General features: G+C 39.2%; 2 protein-coding genes across 3 annotated transcripts; one reads left to right on the top strand and one right to left on the bottom strand.

Moving 5' to 3' along the window:
• The first annotated feature begins 41 nt into the window (after window positions 1–41).
• On the top strand, window positions 42–9,386 carry LOC131309936 (rhamnogalacturonan I rhamnosyltransferase 1). Of its 2 annotated transcripts, XM_058336659.1 has the most exons (9): window positions 42–222; window positions 302–697; window positions 4,274–4,341; window positions 4,423–4,511; window positions 4,596–4,758; window positions 6,471–6,760; window positions 7,264–7,468; window positions 8,475–8,632; window positions 8,730–9,386. In XM_058336659.1, exons 2-9 carry the CDS (start codon window positions 451–453, stop codon window positions 9,001–9,003), a joined length of 1,494 nt encoding a protein of 497 aa, XP_058192642.1. In that variant the 5' UTR covers window positions 42–222; window positions 302–450; the 3' UTR covers window positions 9,004–9,386. The 2 variants fall into 2 exon arrangements, with proteins under 2 accessions (XP_058192642.1, XP_058192641.1); XM_058336658.1 differs by having other exon boundaries at window positions 42–697.
• Window positions 9,387–9,708: 322 nt separating this feature from the next.
• Window positions 9,709–15,067, bottom strand: LOC131309937 (ribulose-1,5 bisphosphate carboxylase/oxygenase large subunit N-methyltransferase, chloroplastic). The gene is made up of 6 exons (XM_058336660.1): window positions 13,816–15,067; window positions 13,312–13,340; window positions 12,271–12,482; window positions 11,818–11,940; window positions 10,838–11,242; window positions 9,709–10,377 (listed from the first exon to the last, which is right to left on the bottom strand). The coding sequence occupies exons 1-6, from the start codon at window positions 14,313–14,315 to the stop codon at window positions 10,162–10,164; spliced, it is 1,485 nt and encodes a 494-aa protein (XP_058192643.1). The 5' UTR covers window positions 14,316–15,067; the 3' UTR covers window positions 9,709–10,161.
• Window positions 15,068–16,310: the final 1,243 nt, after the last annotated feature.

The raw sequence follows: 16,310 nt of genomic DNA, 5'->3' as shown, positions 1-16,310 counted from the left end.
CTAAAAATTAAAAAAAGTAATCTTAAAACTACCCCGTATCGAATCGGAACCAGGGACCCAAATCACAGGAACAACCGCCCTTCTCCTGTGGTTCTTCTCTCTCTCTCTCTCTCTCTCCACAACCAAACACACTCTCCATTCCCCCTACTTCTTCCACTTCCAAATCACGGGAAAAAATACTAACTTTTCCGAGTTTTGTATCACATTTGACGGTGGTGTTTGGTGAGGCGAAGAACCTTTTTAATTAAATTCCTCTTCTTTTCCCCCGTGAAATCTCACCCCTCTCTCTCTCTCTCTCTAGGGTTTTCATTCACGGATTCTCGGAGAAATTCGATAGAATAATTTCAGGGAATTTATTTCAATTCTTTGTTGTCATAAAAGTCGCGGCTGACCTTGTTTTTTTTGGTGGAATGAAGAAGCGGCGGCGATGAGGAGGTGTGGAGGGGAGAAATGGAGATTAGATCCGAGGGTGGTGGTGGTTGTGTGCAGGTTAAGTGCGATAATAAGGTTCCTCCGGCGCAGGTTATACCGAGGACCCGATTGCAGGTGTGGTTCATCAGGGTTTGTTCCAGCATTCTGATATGGACGTGTTTGGTCCAGCTCATGGCCGTGGGCGAGCTGTGGGAGCAGCCGCGTCGTGTGTCGAACCTCACGAACGTCTTGATCCGTGAACCGGCGCGGCCTCTTGTCGTAGCGAGTGAGTCCCTACTTTGAAATTTCAACCTTTTTTTTTTTTGGTGTTTTTGGGTTGATGTCAAGCGGTAGGAGAATTACATTCGAGGAATTACAATGGTGAATATTAAAGCAATCATGTGAGGCCCAATAGAAAAGAATCCAAGAAATAGACCCATACGGGGAAGAAATAAATAAACAATGAACACTCGTATACAGGAGAACTAATAATCAATTTGAAGGCAAGATTTGACCCCTGGTTGGTTGAAATTTCTACCATTTCTATTCGATTTGAAGCATTTTATGCAATTGTAGGGTTATTTGCACATGGGTGTGTGTGGGATGTCTGAATTTCCTTTTATTATTGGCTGATCCACTAGACAATCTGACGGAGATATATAATTCAAAGACTTTTTGATATAGCTATTTTAAAAAGTCTTTGAATGTGTGTTGCAAATTTGATAATGACAGTTTCGTTGTTATGGGCTTGAAACTGGGTGAAATTTTGGTTTATTTGTTGTGCTTGGATTATGCACTACCTTGAAATTGTGAATGTTTGGGTGATTCTATTCATGGTTTTGTATGACTTGGACACTTCTGGCTATAAAAGTGCTAGTGATCGATTATATGAATTGATACTTCACTGCTAGTTTTCGCACTTGACCATAAAACTATTATCGGACGGATATACGAAAGTACCTTAAGATAAGTAATCACATCGAACATAGAGCGAAGGGATTATATATGGCTGCTACCTTCCTTCTGTCTAACCACTAAGGGCCTTCCACGTGGCTCTTGTTAGCAGGCTTCAGTCTCCAACCGCCTTTGACATATGATATGTAGTCATTATAGGCCTGGTCCCTTTGACCTCTGACGGTGGCCCTCAGTCCAGGGGCCATTGGGAGGTAGCCATGTGTCCCTCGACCAGGCGACCTTCAGAGACGTTTCTCTCCTATATAAGGGCACTTGTCTTACCATATGTGGTTGTTCACATCTCACCTACCTTTCCCTTAGCTCTTAATACGGATCTCTTGGTCTCTCCTTGATTACTGCCACTCTCTCTCCAGGATTTGCCTTGGGCTCTCCCCTCCTCCGCCTTTGGCAACCTGAGCCCTCACTATCTAGTTGGTTTCCTCGGATCACCCTCAGGGCTACCATAGCCCATCAGTTTAGCTCACAGATACCATGCCAAATTCTAGGAGAGTAAGAACTAGTTTTGAAAGCAGCAACTTTCGAGTGTAAGCTTCTACAAAAACTAAAACACGAAGCACTTTGTAAATACAAAGATTCCCGATTACAGATTACATGTTCAACATGTCCCTTTTGCAGTTGTTGGGCTGGTTATGTTCTTTTTTCTCCTTACTGTGTATTCATGCACAAATCATCACCAGTTCTTGCTTTCATTGGCAATGTAGGCACTGCATTGGTCACTTTGCTCCATATACAAGTTTTCTGAGCATATCCTTAATTTTCATATGCATACTTAGATTTTGAAGGGCGAGTAGGCCATTTGTGAACCCCTCCCCGTAGTATGATGGGCACTCAATTGGAAGATGACCTCCTGATGTGAGAGAGGTTATAGCTGAGAGTCTGACACAATATTAGATGGAGAGAAGTGTGTCGGTGGTGTCATGGTGAATCACTTCTAGTCCCATTGGATGATGAGAACCCTGTCATCCATGCGTGGGGTGGAGAGCTCCCATTTAGAGGAGTGTTGGTCCTGACATTGTCATGTGCTTGGATGGAGATATGTGGATAGTGGCGTGCCTTTTGGACCTAATACTTGAGGTGGCAGCCATAACGGGTAGTGGCGTTGAGACAATAAGATGTCTTAACAGTTGCAATGATGGTTGGCTGCTCCTTAGGTAGGGGCTCAAGGCTAAGGCACAACTTATGTTATCCTTAAGGCAGAGGCAAAACATAAGTTATCCTCGGGACCTCAGCAACATGTCAGAGGCAAAACATAAGTTATCCTTGGGACCTCAGCAACATGTCAGAGGCAAAACATAAGTTATCCTCGGGACCTCAGCAACATGTCAGGACCCAGGAAGGGGTGTATTGTCGAACAAAAATGTTAGGATACATGAAGAACGGTCCATGAAACTGTCCATGGAAGGTCCAAATTCACAGTAGTAGAATACTTGATTTCCTAATGTCTAGCATGATGATGACACAGGACACTACGTAAGGGATTTAGACACGCTTACCCAGACATTCAACTCCATCATTTAGCGGGTATACAATTTATGGCTTTACATGTGAAACATGAGTTGTAGATGTGAATTTTATCACTAATTAAACATGAAACCTTGATTGTATAACATGCCAGAATGAAAAGCTTATTGGAAAACATGCCTGATACATGATGTAGTAAGATTTGCACCAAGAAAGGGATTGGCTTTATTTTGGGGTGGTGTTAATGCACGAGTAGTTTGTTTGGTGCTACAACAGGTAATAGTATTACTTTCTGACATTTTTAACCCTTCACATTTATCAATTATCATGTATGATTCTCTGCTTCTCTTGCCTGCACGCCAATTGAAACCCAATCTACTTCAAAATGTGACAGTTCACAATGGTGACAGGCTACTTAGTCAAGCTCAACTGAACACATTTGCATCCAAACTTTTTTTTTTTTTTGATAAGTTAATAAATTTGCATCCAAACCTTATCAATCATTCATTCTTGCTGAAACGATTTCAATTTCTTCATTAGTTGAGATAAAGGAATTGAATATCCTTTTCTTGAAGGGGAACGAAACCTACCTAATTCTCCTCACATGATTTCTAGATTTATTATCTTGAAACAGTCAAAGTAATCTTATTCATGTATAATCAAGGCCAGGATCTCTCCCATCTGAGGAAACAAAAGCCAGATACCCACCTAATTACAAGCTCAATATGAAATCAGAGTATTTCTTACCATTCTTTCCTGTGGCCTTCAATGAGCAAGGTTTAGAAGGATAAATCCAAGAGGAAATAGTTGTTCTCTTAAGGTCGTCGCCCAGGAGGGAGGGGTTTGTCGGATGTGTGGAGATTATAAGAGTTTTGTAGTGAGAGAAGGTAACAGAAAGGAGAAAGCATGTTGGAGGAGAAAGAAATGGGTTAATTGTCTCTCACCGTTGGTTTGATCTGAAGGGTAAAAACGGCAGATTACGTAAACGTTCGTGGCATTAACCACACCCTTATTTTGGTTATTGAATAAAGCAATTTCAGAAACTTCCTCCGTGTGACATTTGATGCATCTTTTCCCTCTTATTTTTGTGGGTCTTCTTAAATGTTTGAGCTGTAATCTCTTATTCTGGTTCTGAAACTAAAGATTTCACATTTATAAGTTACGTGGAATGTGGTGCTCTAGTCATATTTCCTGCCCTGTGCACATGCAAAGTTTTCAATTAGAGCATGCCACACATGGAAACGTATAATCAACTTTTGTGTTTTATGACTAGTTAAGATGCAGCGGATCTCTTCCCTTGTTCCCTTTGCTATCATTGCTGATAGCTCTTAAATATGAAGTTGATATCCTTTTCCAGCAATCCATGATTTCCTATTTAGGTGCTTTTATTTCTTGCAAAATAGGACTTACTTTCTTTTATTTGCAGGGAACTACATAAGCAATGGTTTTCTAAAAGTCTCTTGCAATGGAGGGTTGAATCAAATGCGTGCTGCGGTTGGTGTTCATATTTTTCTTTTTTCTTGATTTGGCTTGCTTATATTTATATTTTCTTATATAGCTAGTCTGGCATTGCAGATTTGCGATATGGTGGCAGTTGCTCGTCTTCTGAATCTGACTTTGGTTGTTCCAGAGCTTGATAAGACGTCATTCTGGGCTGATCCTAGGTAGTTTTGAAGTTTTGAAAAGTTGTGACTTCATTTTTGTCTGTTAGCCCGAACAAAAATATTGACTTGTGGTACTTAATGCAGTAATTTTGATGACATCTTTGATGTGAAACACTTCATTGACTCACTAAGAGACGAGGTTAGGATTGTCAGAAGGTTGCCAAAAAGGTTTAACAGGAAATATGGATACCAACCACTACAGATGCCTCCTGTAAGCTGGTCAAATGAAGAGTATTACTTGCAAAAGGTTTGTTTCTGTATATACATTTGTTTATATATTCCATATTTTTGTGTAAACATTTGGCATGATATCTAAGGCTTGTGCGATTGTTATTGGCTGAAAAAGGTGTTTCTTTGGTTCACTTATACTTGTCTGAATGCTTATAGATAATCAATTCAGAAAACAAAAAACACATACGCAGAAAAAAAACTACGGAGTAAAATAAACAGACGTTCTGATAGTTTGCAAAAATGTAAATTGTTTAGATTAGATATTTGAAGTTGTGACCTTTATCTCCGACCTCTCCTAATTTCTCATTTGTACTCGCTCCTTTTGTTTATGAGTAGGCATACAAAGCAATTCATCCCAGTATTCAGTATACTCAAGTTTGGTTTCGTAGACTTCGGATCAATCTTGAGACAGTTTGAGCTTTACTTGCAGTGAACTAGCCTCACCTTTTCAGAGCATCCTGATTTGATGCTAGTTGGAAATTTGCCTTGAATTTGCAGATGTGCATCTTGACGGGAGTCCCGTCTGTTCGGACACTGTAGTATAGGAATAGCGCAGACCCTCTGTATTTTCCATGCGGACGGGGCTTAAGTCTGTCCGGATGGGTGGACGTGGAACAAACACGTTTAAGTTGGTTTGGCTCAGGGTTCTAAATGGTGGTATCAGTTGGCGTAACAGTCTCGAGTGACGGATATCGGGAGTATCAATTATGTGTACCGGGAATCAAACACCGCACTTGTCAATTTTTTCCAAGTGCTAGCAAATGCTAAAAAATCCATATATACCCATGTTCTAACCTTAGAAATTAAATGCTTTGAGAGATTATAAACTAGAATTTGACTTTTACGAGTAGTTTTGTGAGTAAGATTGAATCAAATGTTGAGTTTCAAGGCTATTAATATGAATATTTTGAATTTTGCATAGGGGATGAGAATCTAACTCCCCAACAAACTAGGATTGGTACTAGAATAGATAATTTATACAATAAGAAAGAAGAGTAATATATCGTTATATATTGCTACAGTGAGGTGATAGAGTGAATATCAACAACAAATTAACAATAGCACCACAGTACACAATTACACATGCATACACAATTACTTATACATTCTCAGGACATTATTGACATAACAGTACTAGAGCGATTCTGTAACACTTTGTATAGGCCATACGGACCGATTGGTCCGATACGCAATACGTGACGGGTGTATTGGCAGGCACGTAGGTGATTTTTCGTACCGCTGTTATTGTTAACGGTAACCGAAACGGCCTCTCGAAAGCCCGTTACGTATTGGCAGTTTTTTAAAACCCTGTTACTTCAGTTTGTTTTTTCATGGTTTCTTCTAATACTCTAATAGAGACCTTTGAGGTCCATTATGAATAGGCTCCTTTGGATACCATTGTGGAGAGTTTCCTTTGGGTATCATCATGGAGTTGTAAATTCCTTGAGTTATTATTGGGGTTTTGAGTTTCTCTTTGCATTCCACTTGGGTTTTGTCCCCCTTTTGGTTTCCTTCAGAGTTTGGTCCCTAATATTGGGTGCCTCTGAGAGTTTCATACACAGCCGGCTCGTCATAACCCCTACTCGTTCATAGTGAATTCTCCCTCGCTCGTCGCCCGTGGAGTAGGTTTAAGCTTATACTTAGGCGGAACTACGTAAATCTTTGTGTCATTGTTTGTTGGTTTGTTGTTGTATTTGTCATAACAATGCATTTGCTTTTATTACGCAGGTTCTACCCCTCTTCAGTAAGTATAAGGTGATGCACTTCAATAGAACAGACACACGTTTGGCAAACAACGGGATTTCTCTCGATCTTCAGAAACTCAGGTGTCGTGTCAATTTCCAGGCACTAAAATTTACTCCTGAGATTGAGGCATTGGGATACAAATTGGTACAGATTCTTCAATCAAAGGGACCCTTTGTAGCATTGCATCTGAGGTACGAGATGGACATGTTGGCTTTCTCAGGTTGTACACATGGCTGCACTCAGGAGGAAGCAGAGGAGCTGAAACGTTTGAGGTAAAAAATGCATTGTACTTCAGAAGCATTTTGTCATGGACTCATGATGATGCTCCTATCTTTCCTCTTTCTTGGAATTCCTCTGTTGTGGTAGCTTTATTATAGGCAGTGTCTCCTTTAAGCAGTTGTATGGCAAACAAATTTAAATGTGATCAGTCAAACCTATATGGATAAACCTTTACTGTCTTGTAACACATCATAGGCTACATATAATGATACCTAGTGTGTGAAAATGTTTTTACTGTTAGACATCAGCTTTTACTCAGTTGAAATATATCTAGTTCTGGTGGATGGCGGTGACGTTTTTACTTAATTATGTATTCATGAAACAGTTTTTAGATGTTGGCATGGGCAGAACTTTCGTGTATCTTACCTACTTTGAGAATTTGATGATGCCTTAAAGATATACATATCTTAGATTCATTCTCTAGGATTTGTCTTATTACTTTATAAATGACGCCTGACAACATAGAAATGTTTTGTCTCTGGGACTGCTGGTCCAGGTATGCTTTTCCTTGGTGGAGAGAGAAAGAGATAGTGTCTGAAGAGAAGAGATTACAAGGTCTGTGTCCCCTTACCCCAGAAGAGGCGACATTAGTTCTGCAAGCATTGGGTTTTGATAAAGATATGCAAATATATATTGCATCTGGGGAGATTTATGGCAGTCAAAGGAGACTTGCTGCATTAAGAACTGCATTTCCACGATTTGTGAGTTGCTTCACCCTTCGTCCTTTTTGATCATGCAAATTGGAGCTCCTGAGCTTTGTAACTGTGCTGAATGCTTGTGGGACATTCAGTTTTGGGCCATAACCCGACAGTCATTGTACTGAGGATTATTAATCAGTTCATGATGATGCCCCTCCAAACTACTGCGTTCTTATAACATGGATGTTGGAAGAACGAATAATAATACTGGTGGATCTTAATCTGCCAACCTGTCTAGCATGGACACTTCGTCGGAGGCCAGATACTTGGTGTTGGACATTTGTCAGACACCAACATGCTAGGAACACTCTCTGGACACTTGTCTGACACTCAAATCCGATGTGTCCTATTTTTTCTCAAGGTTTTTGTTTTGCACTCCAGGGACTATAAAAAATGCTTCCGACACTCACAATACATGTCGGTGGTGTTAAACGATATAGTAGACTCTTGTTAAAGATTAGAAAAGTGTTTCTTTTTTGTGGGACATTTGTTGGTTTAATAGTAATAAAGATGCATATATGATGAAACACTTTTTGTTCGATTTATCTGTGAATGTTATGATGAGAAATAAGATAAGGCATATATGGTGTTACATAATATAGAATTAGGGCCTTTTGTATTCATCTAGTTGAATAATAAGTATTTTGTAGAATGTGTCACCAGCATGTTGTGTCCTCTATTTTTTGGAACTTAGGTGTTGGTGTTGTGGCGTGTGTCTATGTTGGCGCTACTAGCTGCCAACTTATTTTCAGAAACATGGGCTCTAACTATGATACATTATGTGCTGTTTTAGTAAGATATATAGTACTTGAGACGAAAAGACATTTTGGGGGGAATTTGGTTTCTACCTCCCATTTGTGGGAGAAGGAATAAAATTTTCATTACAAGGCTAATAATAAGATGGTCTTCTCTCTTGTAACAGTACACTTATTGGTTTTAATTGGTTATTCTTTCTTGGGATTATATGTCGTGTAAGGTGTAGGATAAACTCACGATGTTTTATATTCAGGCGAAGAAGGAAATGCTGTTGGAACCAGAAGAACTCCAACAGTTCCAAAACCATTCTTCTCAAATGGCAGCCCTTGATTTTATGGTTTCAGTTGCCAGTAATGTCTTCATACCTACTTACGATGGGAACATGGCAAGACTTGTGGAGGGTCATCGCAGGTACTTATGTACACCCAAGTAGGGAGTATCTATTTTCTTAAGAAGATGACAGCTAAGCTATACATCTTAAAGAATTTTCTGATTTGATCTCTCACAGGTATCTGGGGTTCAAGAAAACCATCAAACTTGACCGGAGAAAACTCATAGAATTGGTGGATTTGCATCACAATGGGACTTTGGATTGGGATGAGTTCTCATTTAGTGTCAGAATTGCACATGGAAAAAGGATGGGACAGCCAACTCGTCGTTTAGTTATGGTAGACAAGCCCAAGGAAGAGGATTATTTCTATTCGAACCCACAAGAGTGTCTTTGTGGTGGAACAAGTTGCGATGACTTGTTAGGTTCTGGTAATATTTCCACAATCCAATGAGAGGCATTGATTTTGCTTTACACGGAAGTAAAAGCTTTGATTAGAAGAATGGAAATGAAGGATACTCCCCGCCTAATGGAATTTACGGTAAATGACATAAAGAAAGTCCGGTGCCTAGAGCTTTTACACGGAAGTAAAAGTTTAGATCCAAAAAAGTGTGCTACCTAGAGGTGCGGTGGTGTTAATTGTTGATGAGCTTTGTAACATGTGGCAACGAAGGGTTTTGAAAGTTTCCCTTCTGGGCACATAGAGATGTATTCATTCCTTTGTCTATAGTTATTTGTCTTCCTCCTGGTCGATTGGTATCAGAAATTTGCAGCATTTTGTTTAGTTTCGAAAGCTCAATTGAAATATAGTAAAATGTGTCATTATTGTTGAATGAATCCTCAGATTTTTCAACTTTCTTGCACCAACTGATATTACAGAACGGGACACTGATTCAAAATGGAGCCTAAAACGGTTCTATATTGTTGTCACGAGCAATACATTTTGTAAGTTAAAATGTGAAGTCAGGTTTATCAGATACTGATAAAATAAAGGGAATTTTCTGTTCGGTTCGTATTCTTTTTGAAAGAGAAAGACTGCATGCAGCATAATTATCGCCTGCTAATAGTCTATTTCTCTCAAGTCAAATATGATGATACGTGTAGTAGATGTACTATTGATGTCAGATTAACTCAATTTTTTTTGTAAATCTTTTGCCCATTTGAACCCTAACAGTTGTAGCTTGGATTATCAAAAAATGAACAGCTTGAATCACACGAGGGCATCTTGATCCGTGATACCCTTGCAAGAATCTAAACATGGCAATCTGACAGATTTTGTAAAATGCAAAGCTGGTACAGAAATAAAGGAAAATCCAAATGCTTTGAGTCACATACGTGCTTATAAGTTCCTTGTCCTTCGTTTCTTTACCGCTGAAACGCAAAAGGACATCCCCAGTTTACGCTCAAAGCACGAGTGAAATTGCCGCTTTCCAAAAATGTAACTAAGCCGGAGCCACATCTGAACCTTGGAGATAATCTGATTGGGATGTTCATCAGCTGTTACTTTTTCTCCAGGCCTTGAAAGATCCACTTTCTACCTTAAAGAGTTGCATTCTGAGTTTTAATCACTCCCTTTTTAACCAGGAACAGGTCTGAAACGTCGAAAGATATCCTACTTCGGCTCCCAGAATATTATATCACCTTGCTCCCCAACTAGGCCAAGATCCTTGAGCCTCCTTTCTTGGTAATATTCCAACTCATTCAGTTCTAATTCCCTCTCCTTGAATATTCCATCTATTTGTTGCAGCACCTTCTTCTCTCCTGCTCGATTCCCAACTGCTATCTGAAGCCTTCGGTCAAGATTCCAACCTTCCATCAATTTCTCATCCTGCAATCAGATAAACCACCTGATTGATTATTTCAAGCTTACAGCAGTTTAGTGTCGGGATCATGTATAACTCCCAAAACTGGAAGAGAGATCCATATACCATGCAATTACAGTAATCAAAAAAGGCCTAACAGTGTGACTAAATTCAACTAAGTCTGCTTCCAGCACGATGTCTATGCTGACAAACACCTCTCAAGTTGTCGTCATATTGGCCTATTTAAATTCCAATAATCTACCTGAGTGTAATTTAGGTCGTCTTGGATGACAATTTGTGTGGGATTATGAAGGGAAAGTAACAAATTAAGGAGCTAAGAGGATAATGAAGTAATCATGCTAATTCTGTCATTCTCCTTTCATAACTTTGAGATCCAAAAGCATATCTATTTGAATGTAGCATATGGAATTATTACAATGAAATACGAGGATATTGAAAAAGTAATGCAAATGAAATATGAGTTACCTCTTCAATGGTGGTATGATAGCCAGAGAGAGCAGAGCTGCAAGCAGCTCGGACAACTTGGCATATGAGCTCTTCATTGGCATGACTTATGGGCAATTCAAGGTGGCCCCAAACAGCATTTCTGAATATCGATTCTAGGAGAAAAGCATCCGTTCCCCTAAGTGCTACCAGCCGTAGATATGGAATCATCTTGGGTGGAAGAGACTGGCCTAAAGTGATGTCAAAGTAAGCAGTTTCACCTAGATCATTTGATTCAGCGATGTCCAGCTTGTCCCCAAAAAACTCGTCTGATTCAGATATTTGTAGTGTTAAGGTATATGCATTGCGCTCTGGCCTTGATTCTATGAATCCGTAATCCAGAGCCAACTCAGCATTGCTCTTGTCGAGATCGTATTGTATCATTACCTGTCAAATGATCCGTCCAAATTACCACATAAAGCTATGTTTTATAGGTTCATAACAGTTAACTCATTCACTTGAATTAAGAAAACTATAATGCGACAGGATTGGTGGTACTCATGATGAAATTTGCTGCAGCTAATTGCTCAAAAGTTTAAGTACTTTGCAAGCCCTATCAAGAAATTTATTGGATACAATAGAACTTAAATATTATCCACCATAAAACAATTTATTCTACACTTTCTTAACAGTTCCCGAAAAATCTTGGTTTTTACAAGAGTAATTTGGCTGGTGAAAAATGACGAGATATAGGAATCCTTCATTTATCTGTATGAATAAAAGATGTGAGAAAAACGATAAATGGTGGATTTTTCCTCAACATTTTTCACCAAAGTGGTGAGAAACTCCACCCTTTTCTTTTTTCACTCTTTCTCAAAATGCAAATGGGCTGTTAGTATCCAAGTTCAATATGCTTCTGGTATTTATGTTTGTTGGGTTGGGGGATTGTGCTTGAAATATTTATGTAGATGCATACATAGTTTTGAGGCACTATTAATATATCACAAGCAGGTAAAATTCACCTGCTCACCAGCCTTCACTGATACTGGGGACCGTAAAGAAAATAGAACGTCCCTAGAGAAAAGTCCACCTCCTTTGATTTCCCATGCATATTCCTCTGTTGTTATGCTGGGGTTGTGGTTTATCTGTTCCAAAAGTGAAGGGTATAAAATGTTAAGTAGGTAGAAAAGACGTCATAGGGACATAGAATTCAATAGAACTGGCTTGGAATTCATTATATGATACAAAAAATGGCCTAGACATGAAGACTAATACTTTTGTGCTTACAAAAAATAGTCTAGATATGAAGACTAATACTTTCAGTTTTACTTCCATAATAACTGAAAGTTTGAGTAAGGGGTTTGAGAACGTACGGTAAATTGGGGAATTTTTTTTTTTTTTCAAGTTCGTATAACTTCAAAAATCCTATTTAGAGAAAGTGCAGGCATGAGATTATTTGATGAGAGAGAACATACCAAGTCTGCGATAGGGATCAAAACAAGATTTTGTCCACGAAGGCGAGAAAATGCTCTTGACCTGAGAATCCCAAATGCCCACAGAAAATCATCACATGTTATAGGGAAGGGGAAAAGCTTCTTGTGAGGAAGTATGACTTCTTCTTCCACCTTTTCAAATTCACTCTGCACATATTCTTTCACACCAATTGTCGTGCTTAATAACTGAGTTCCTGCAAAACTTAAGTTCCATCAAGATTCCAACAATATATGACAAGGATGATAGACCATTGGTGTGCTAAAGATATAAGCTGCAGACTGTTTTCCTCTCAACATTTAGTAGTTTTTAGTGGGATCAGTGCAAATATTCTGATAAAGACTTATTTCTTATGATTCTGTTTCAGAAAATGATTTACATGTTCTATTGATGTTTTTTTACTGCACGAAAACACTGGCCGTTGGTGCTTACAACATTACTTGCTATCAAAACATACAATCACATCTATCAAACTATGAGGATTGATACTTGAATACAAGGTAATTTGAGAGAAAATCCCTTTTTTGATGCATTGTCTCAACAATGATATGGTCAACAGGGTTAGCAACTAAGCATTTTACTTCACCGCTGCGGATAGAAGATTGATGGCCAACCACAGGAATTTGCTTCAAAATGTTCATCATCATCAGCAGCAAAGCCATAAATAGGAATGTTTTCCCCATGATGCCAATCAAGTGTAAAAATTTGACAGGACCCTAAAGAACTATCATCATCTTCCTATTCTAAGCTTGTGTTTATTTCACATGAATGAAGCTGGAATGGAATAGAAGAATACTCATTCCGACGTTTGGTTCATTGAAAACTGACAGAATGCATTTCGCACATGGAATCTAGGTTCACCAAGTTACGTGAAAGGCCATTCCATTCTTTTCCGGTACCAAATCGTTCTAGTGAATCGAACACAAATAAGATTTACTACGAATTCAATCAATAAGAATAATTCGAAACACTCAAAAAACTAAGCAACTTTTGAATTGCACCGGTATGGGAAATAGTACACTAACCTTGAATTTCAGAGAGCTCCTCTTCTGACCTGCACTGGATACATCAAGCAACACTTATCAACTCCAGAATTTCAACCCATCAAGAAACAACTTGAACCCGAAACCAACCCATAGAAAGGTGAGAGACTAAAAGCATCTCCTGTCCTTACTCTTCTAACTGACTCAGAAACAAATTCTGAGCAAAACCCCTCAAAACTCCCTCCAGTCCTTGACTCGAACTCATACCAGATTAAGTTTCACCCCCATTTTTCACCAAATCAATCGAGGCTCAAATTTTCAAGGCTTGTTTTGCCCTTCACAATATACAACTATGCCATTACAACAAAGCTTTTTACTCAAATTTGCGCTTGCATGTGGTTTTGTCCACTGGAGTATACTCCATACAAAATGAAGCTTTTGCTCAAATTTTTACTCAAATTTGTGTAAAAAGGCCGGAGATGCTCTTATAAGCTTAAAAAAACAAAAACAAAAACAAAATCAATAACCAAGAAAAGCCAAACCCACCAATATATAGTAGAATCAGTGAACTGGGGAAGAATATCAAGGTAATACCGCCACATAGACTCCTCCCTCAATTTCTTCTCTCTGATGAGAAACAGGGCGACAGAAATCCAAGGCTTCAACCCACCACACACACTCCCAACTTCTGAAGCCGATACCGTATCCGGGTTTATCCAGAACTTCTTGGGCACCTCCAAAACGACCTCGTTTCTCCCAATGTCCCTCTGAGCCACCAGTCCCAGGCCTTCCGGCACGATAGCCGGCTTCACCGGACACTTTTTGGAGGATATGAGGCCTTCGCCGGAGACCCATTTCCAGAAGGTTTGGACGGCCGGCGGCAGTGGGTCGGGTTCAGGTGAGAGGATATTGGAGGTTACGGAGAGGGGTCTTGCAGTGCAGTGGAGGGTTTTTTGGGGTCTTTTTTGGAATGATGGGGTCTTTACAACAGGTGAAAGGAAAGAAGAAAATGGAGGAGATGGAGAGAGAGAGAAGAGAGTGGCCATTCTTGGCTTATCACTAAAACCAACCAACCAACCAAGAGAGAATGGCCGTTTATTTATAGCTTGTGCTTGAGGATTGGGTTTCGAATCTTTTCTTCTCTCTTTGTTTCTGGGCCGGCTCGAGGGGACAGTACAGGGTCGTTCCCCTTTTTCTTAAAATTCTTTTTTTTTGGTTCAAAAGGAAGTCTGGTTCCAGATATCTGAACCTTTCTTGTTTTCAAAAAAGTTAGCCGAAACGATGTCGTTTTGGTCTCTGTACCCCACAGCCTTCCAGGTGAAATAACAATACTGCCCTTGCCCCATTCTTGTCCAGTTATCCCCTAGGGCTTCCATTGTACGGCACAACACTTCTTCATCTCATCTCCGCAGCCATCCCCTTTCCCCTTTACAAAAGTCGCCGGTAAACAATGAGTACGGCAGGGTTCGGGCGCCGGTTAGTGAGGTTCAGGCGGGTTATTTTGGGGTTTTAAGACGTGGGTTGGCGATCGATTTGAACGAGCCGCCGCCATTGTTGCTGTGATGATGGAATCGCTCTGGGCGTCATCGTTTCCCTTCGGAATGTAGTCTGTTTTTCCAATGGTTTTTTCGTGTTTGTTTAACCATTGAGAGAGAGAGAGAGAGAAGAAATGGTCAGGAAGGAGGATTTAGAAAACTGAAAGGATTATAGCTTTATCTATATATATGCTTATTGTGCTTCTTTATGTAACTGATGAAGATTGAAGAGAGAGAGAGGGGGGGTTCTGCTCTGGTCTGTGCGTGGAAGAAGGGGAGGGGAGAAAGCCAGGGTGTCTGGGAAAGTGGAATAAGTCCAAGGGGCAATATGGTCATTACAATAATAATCTTTTTAAAAAAGAAGAAGTTTTCAAGGGAAAGTGGAACGGACCCTCTGTTCTTGTACTGTTTATGACCACAAAAAGAACTTTTGAAAACAGAAGGGAATCTGGAACGGCCCCTGTCATGTCTAGTTACTATTCATTCCGTCCCTTATTCACAGTCTAGTATTTTATTTTAGGCTGGAGGGGGCTGCTGCACCCCATTTTGGGGTCCATCCCGGTCTCGTTCCGATAATCTGAATTGTTCATTTTGTAGAGCTCATCGAGTAGAACAACTATGCAAAAAATTAGCTTAATTGGATATCATTAAGTACCTGATTGGAACAAAGAATAAAATTGAAATTTTTTGAAATTTTTGATATCAGCTAGGGGGAATTTTTTGAAATTTTTTTTTTAAGTTCAAGGAGAACAAAGAATAAAATTCCTGAAAAATTGAAAACTAGAAGGGACTGGATGGACTGGAAATCAGTTCGGCTTGACGATGATGATTCGCGTTTGATTTTCTTTTCTTTTTTAATAATATGTATTTGAAAATCAGGATTAGATGCTTGCAACTTCAGGAGGGCTGCTTTCCCCCCCCCCCCCCCCCCCCATTTAATTTTTTTTTCTCTTTTTTTCCTCTTTATTTCCTTTTGTTTCCTTTCTGTTAGAATTTTTTTTTTCCGTTTATTTTCTTTTTATTTCCTTTTCTTTCTTTCCACTTTGAATCTTTTTTTTTTAAAATTTCAATTATTTTCTTTATTTGTTTATTTTCCCATATGCCTCCTTCATCTTTTTTTTTTGTTAACTCAAATTCTATTTTCAATTAAAATTGACTTTATACTTAATAAATTTATATTATTTTAATTAGTTAATTAATTAGTCTTAACAATGAATAATAAAAATAACTTTTAATGAACAATAATAAATTGAAATAAAATTTCATTTTATTATAATTGAGTACATATTGTCAAAACATTAAAATACATAAAAACATAAATTTTAATCAATATCTCCTCCAAATGTTGCTCCCGGCGTGCTTATACCCATTACTTCTTTCCATAATTGCAAACGTGTTCCATAACTGGCAGTCCGTCCTTTAGCTTCGTCCGATGCATGCTCCTCCCACCATATTGGGATGGGTGGTACAGGGTAATGAAATTGTAAGAAAACTTGCACGAAGTGA

The sequence above is a fragment of the Rhododendron vialii genome, chromosome 12a, assembly GCF_030253575.1.
Source record: "Rhododendron vialii isolate Sample 1 chromosome 12a, ASM3025357v1".
NCBI classification, from domain to species: domain Eukaryota; kingdom Viridiplantae; phylum Streptophyta; class Magnoliopsida; order Ericales; family Ericaceae; genus Rhododendron; species Rhododendron vialii.
The sequence above is the reverse complement of the archived record's forward strand: the minus strand, read 5'-3'. Positions and strand labels throughout refer to the sequence as shown.

Coding starts and splice junctions, on each gene's coding strand:
- LOC131309936 (XM_058336659.1), top strand. CDS start 451: ATGGAGATTAGATCCGAGGGTGGTGGTGGTTGTGTGCAGGTTAAGTGC. Junction 4,342..4,422: donor TGAATCAAATGCGTGCTGCG/GTTGGTGTTCAT, acceptor CTGGCATTGCAG/ATTTGCGATATGGTGGCAGT. Junction 8,633..8,729: donor CTTGTGGAGGGTCATCGCAG/GTACTTATGTAC, acceptor GATCTCTCACAG/GTATCTGGGGTTCAAGAAAA.
- LOC131309937 (XM_058336660.1), bottom strand. CDS start 14,315: ATGGCCACTCTCTTCTCTCTCTCTCCATCTCCTCCATTTTCTTCTTTC. Junction 13,341..13,815: donor ACTGATTCTACTATATATTG/GTGGGTTTGGCT, acceptor TATCCAGTGCAG/GTCAGAAGAGGAGCTCTCTG. Junction 11,941..12,270: donor TGATCCCTATCGCAGACTTG/GTATGTTCTCTC, acceptor CTTTTGGAACAG/ATAAACCACAACCCCAGCAT.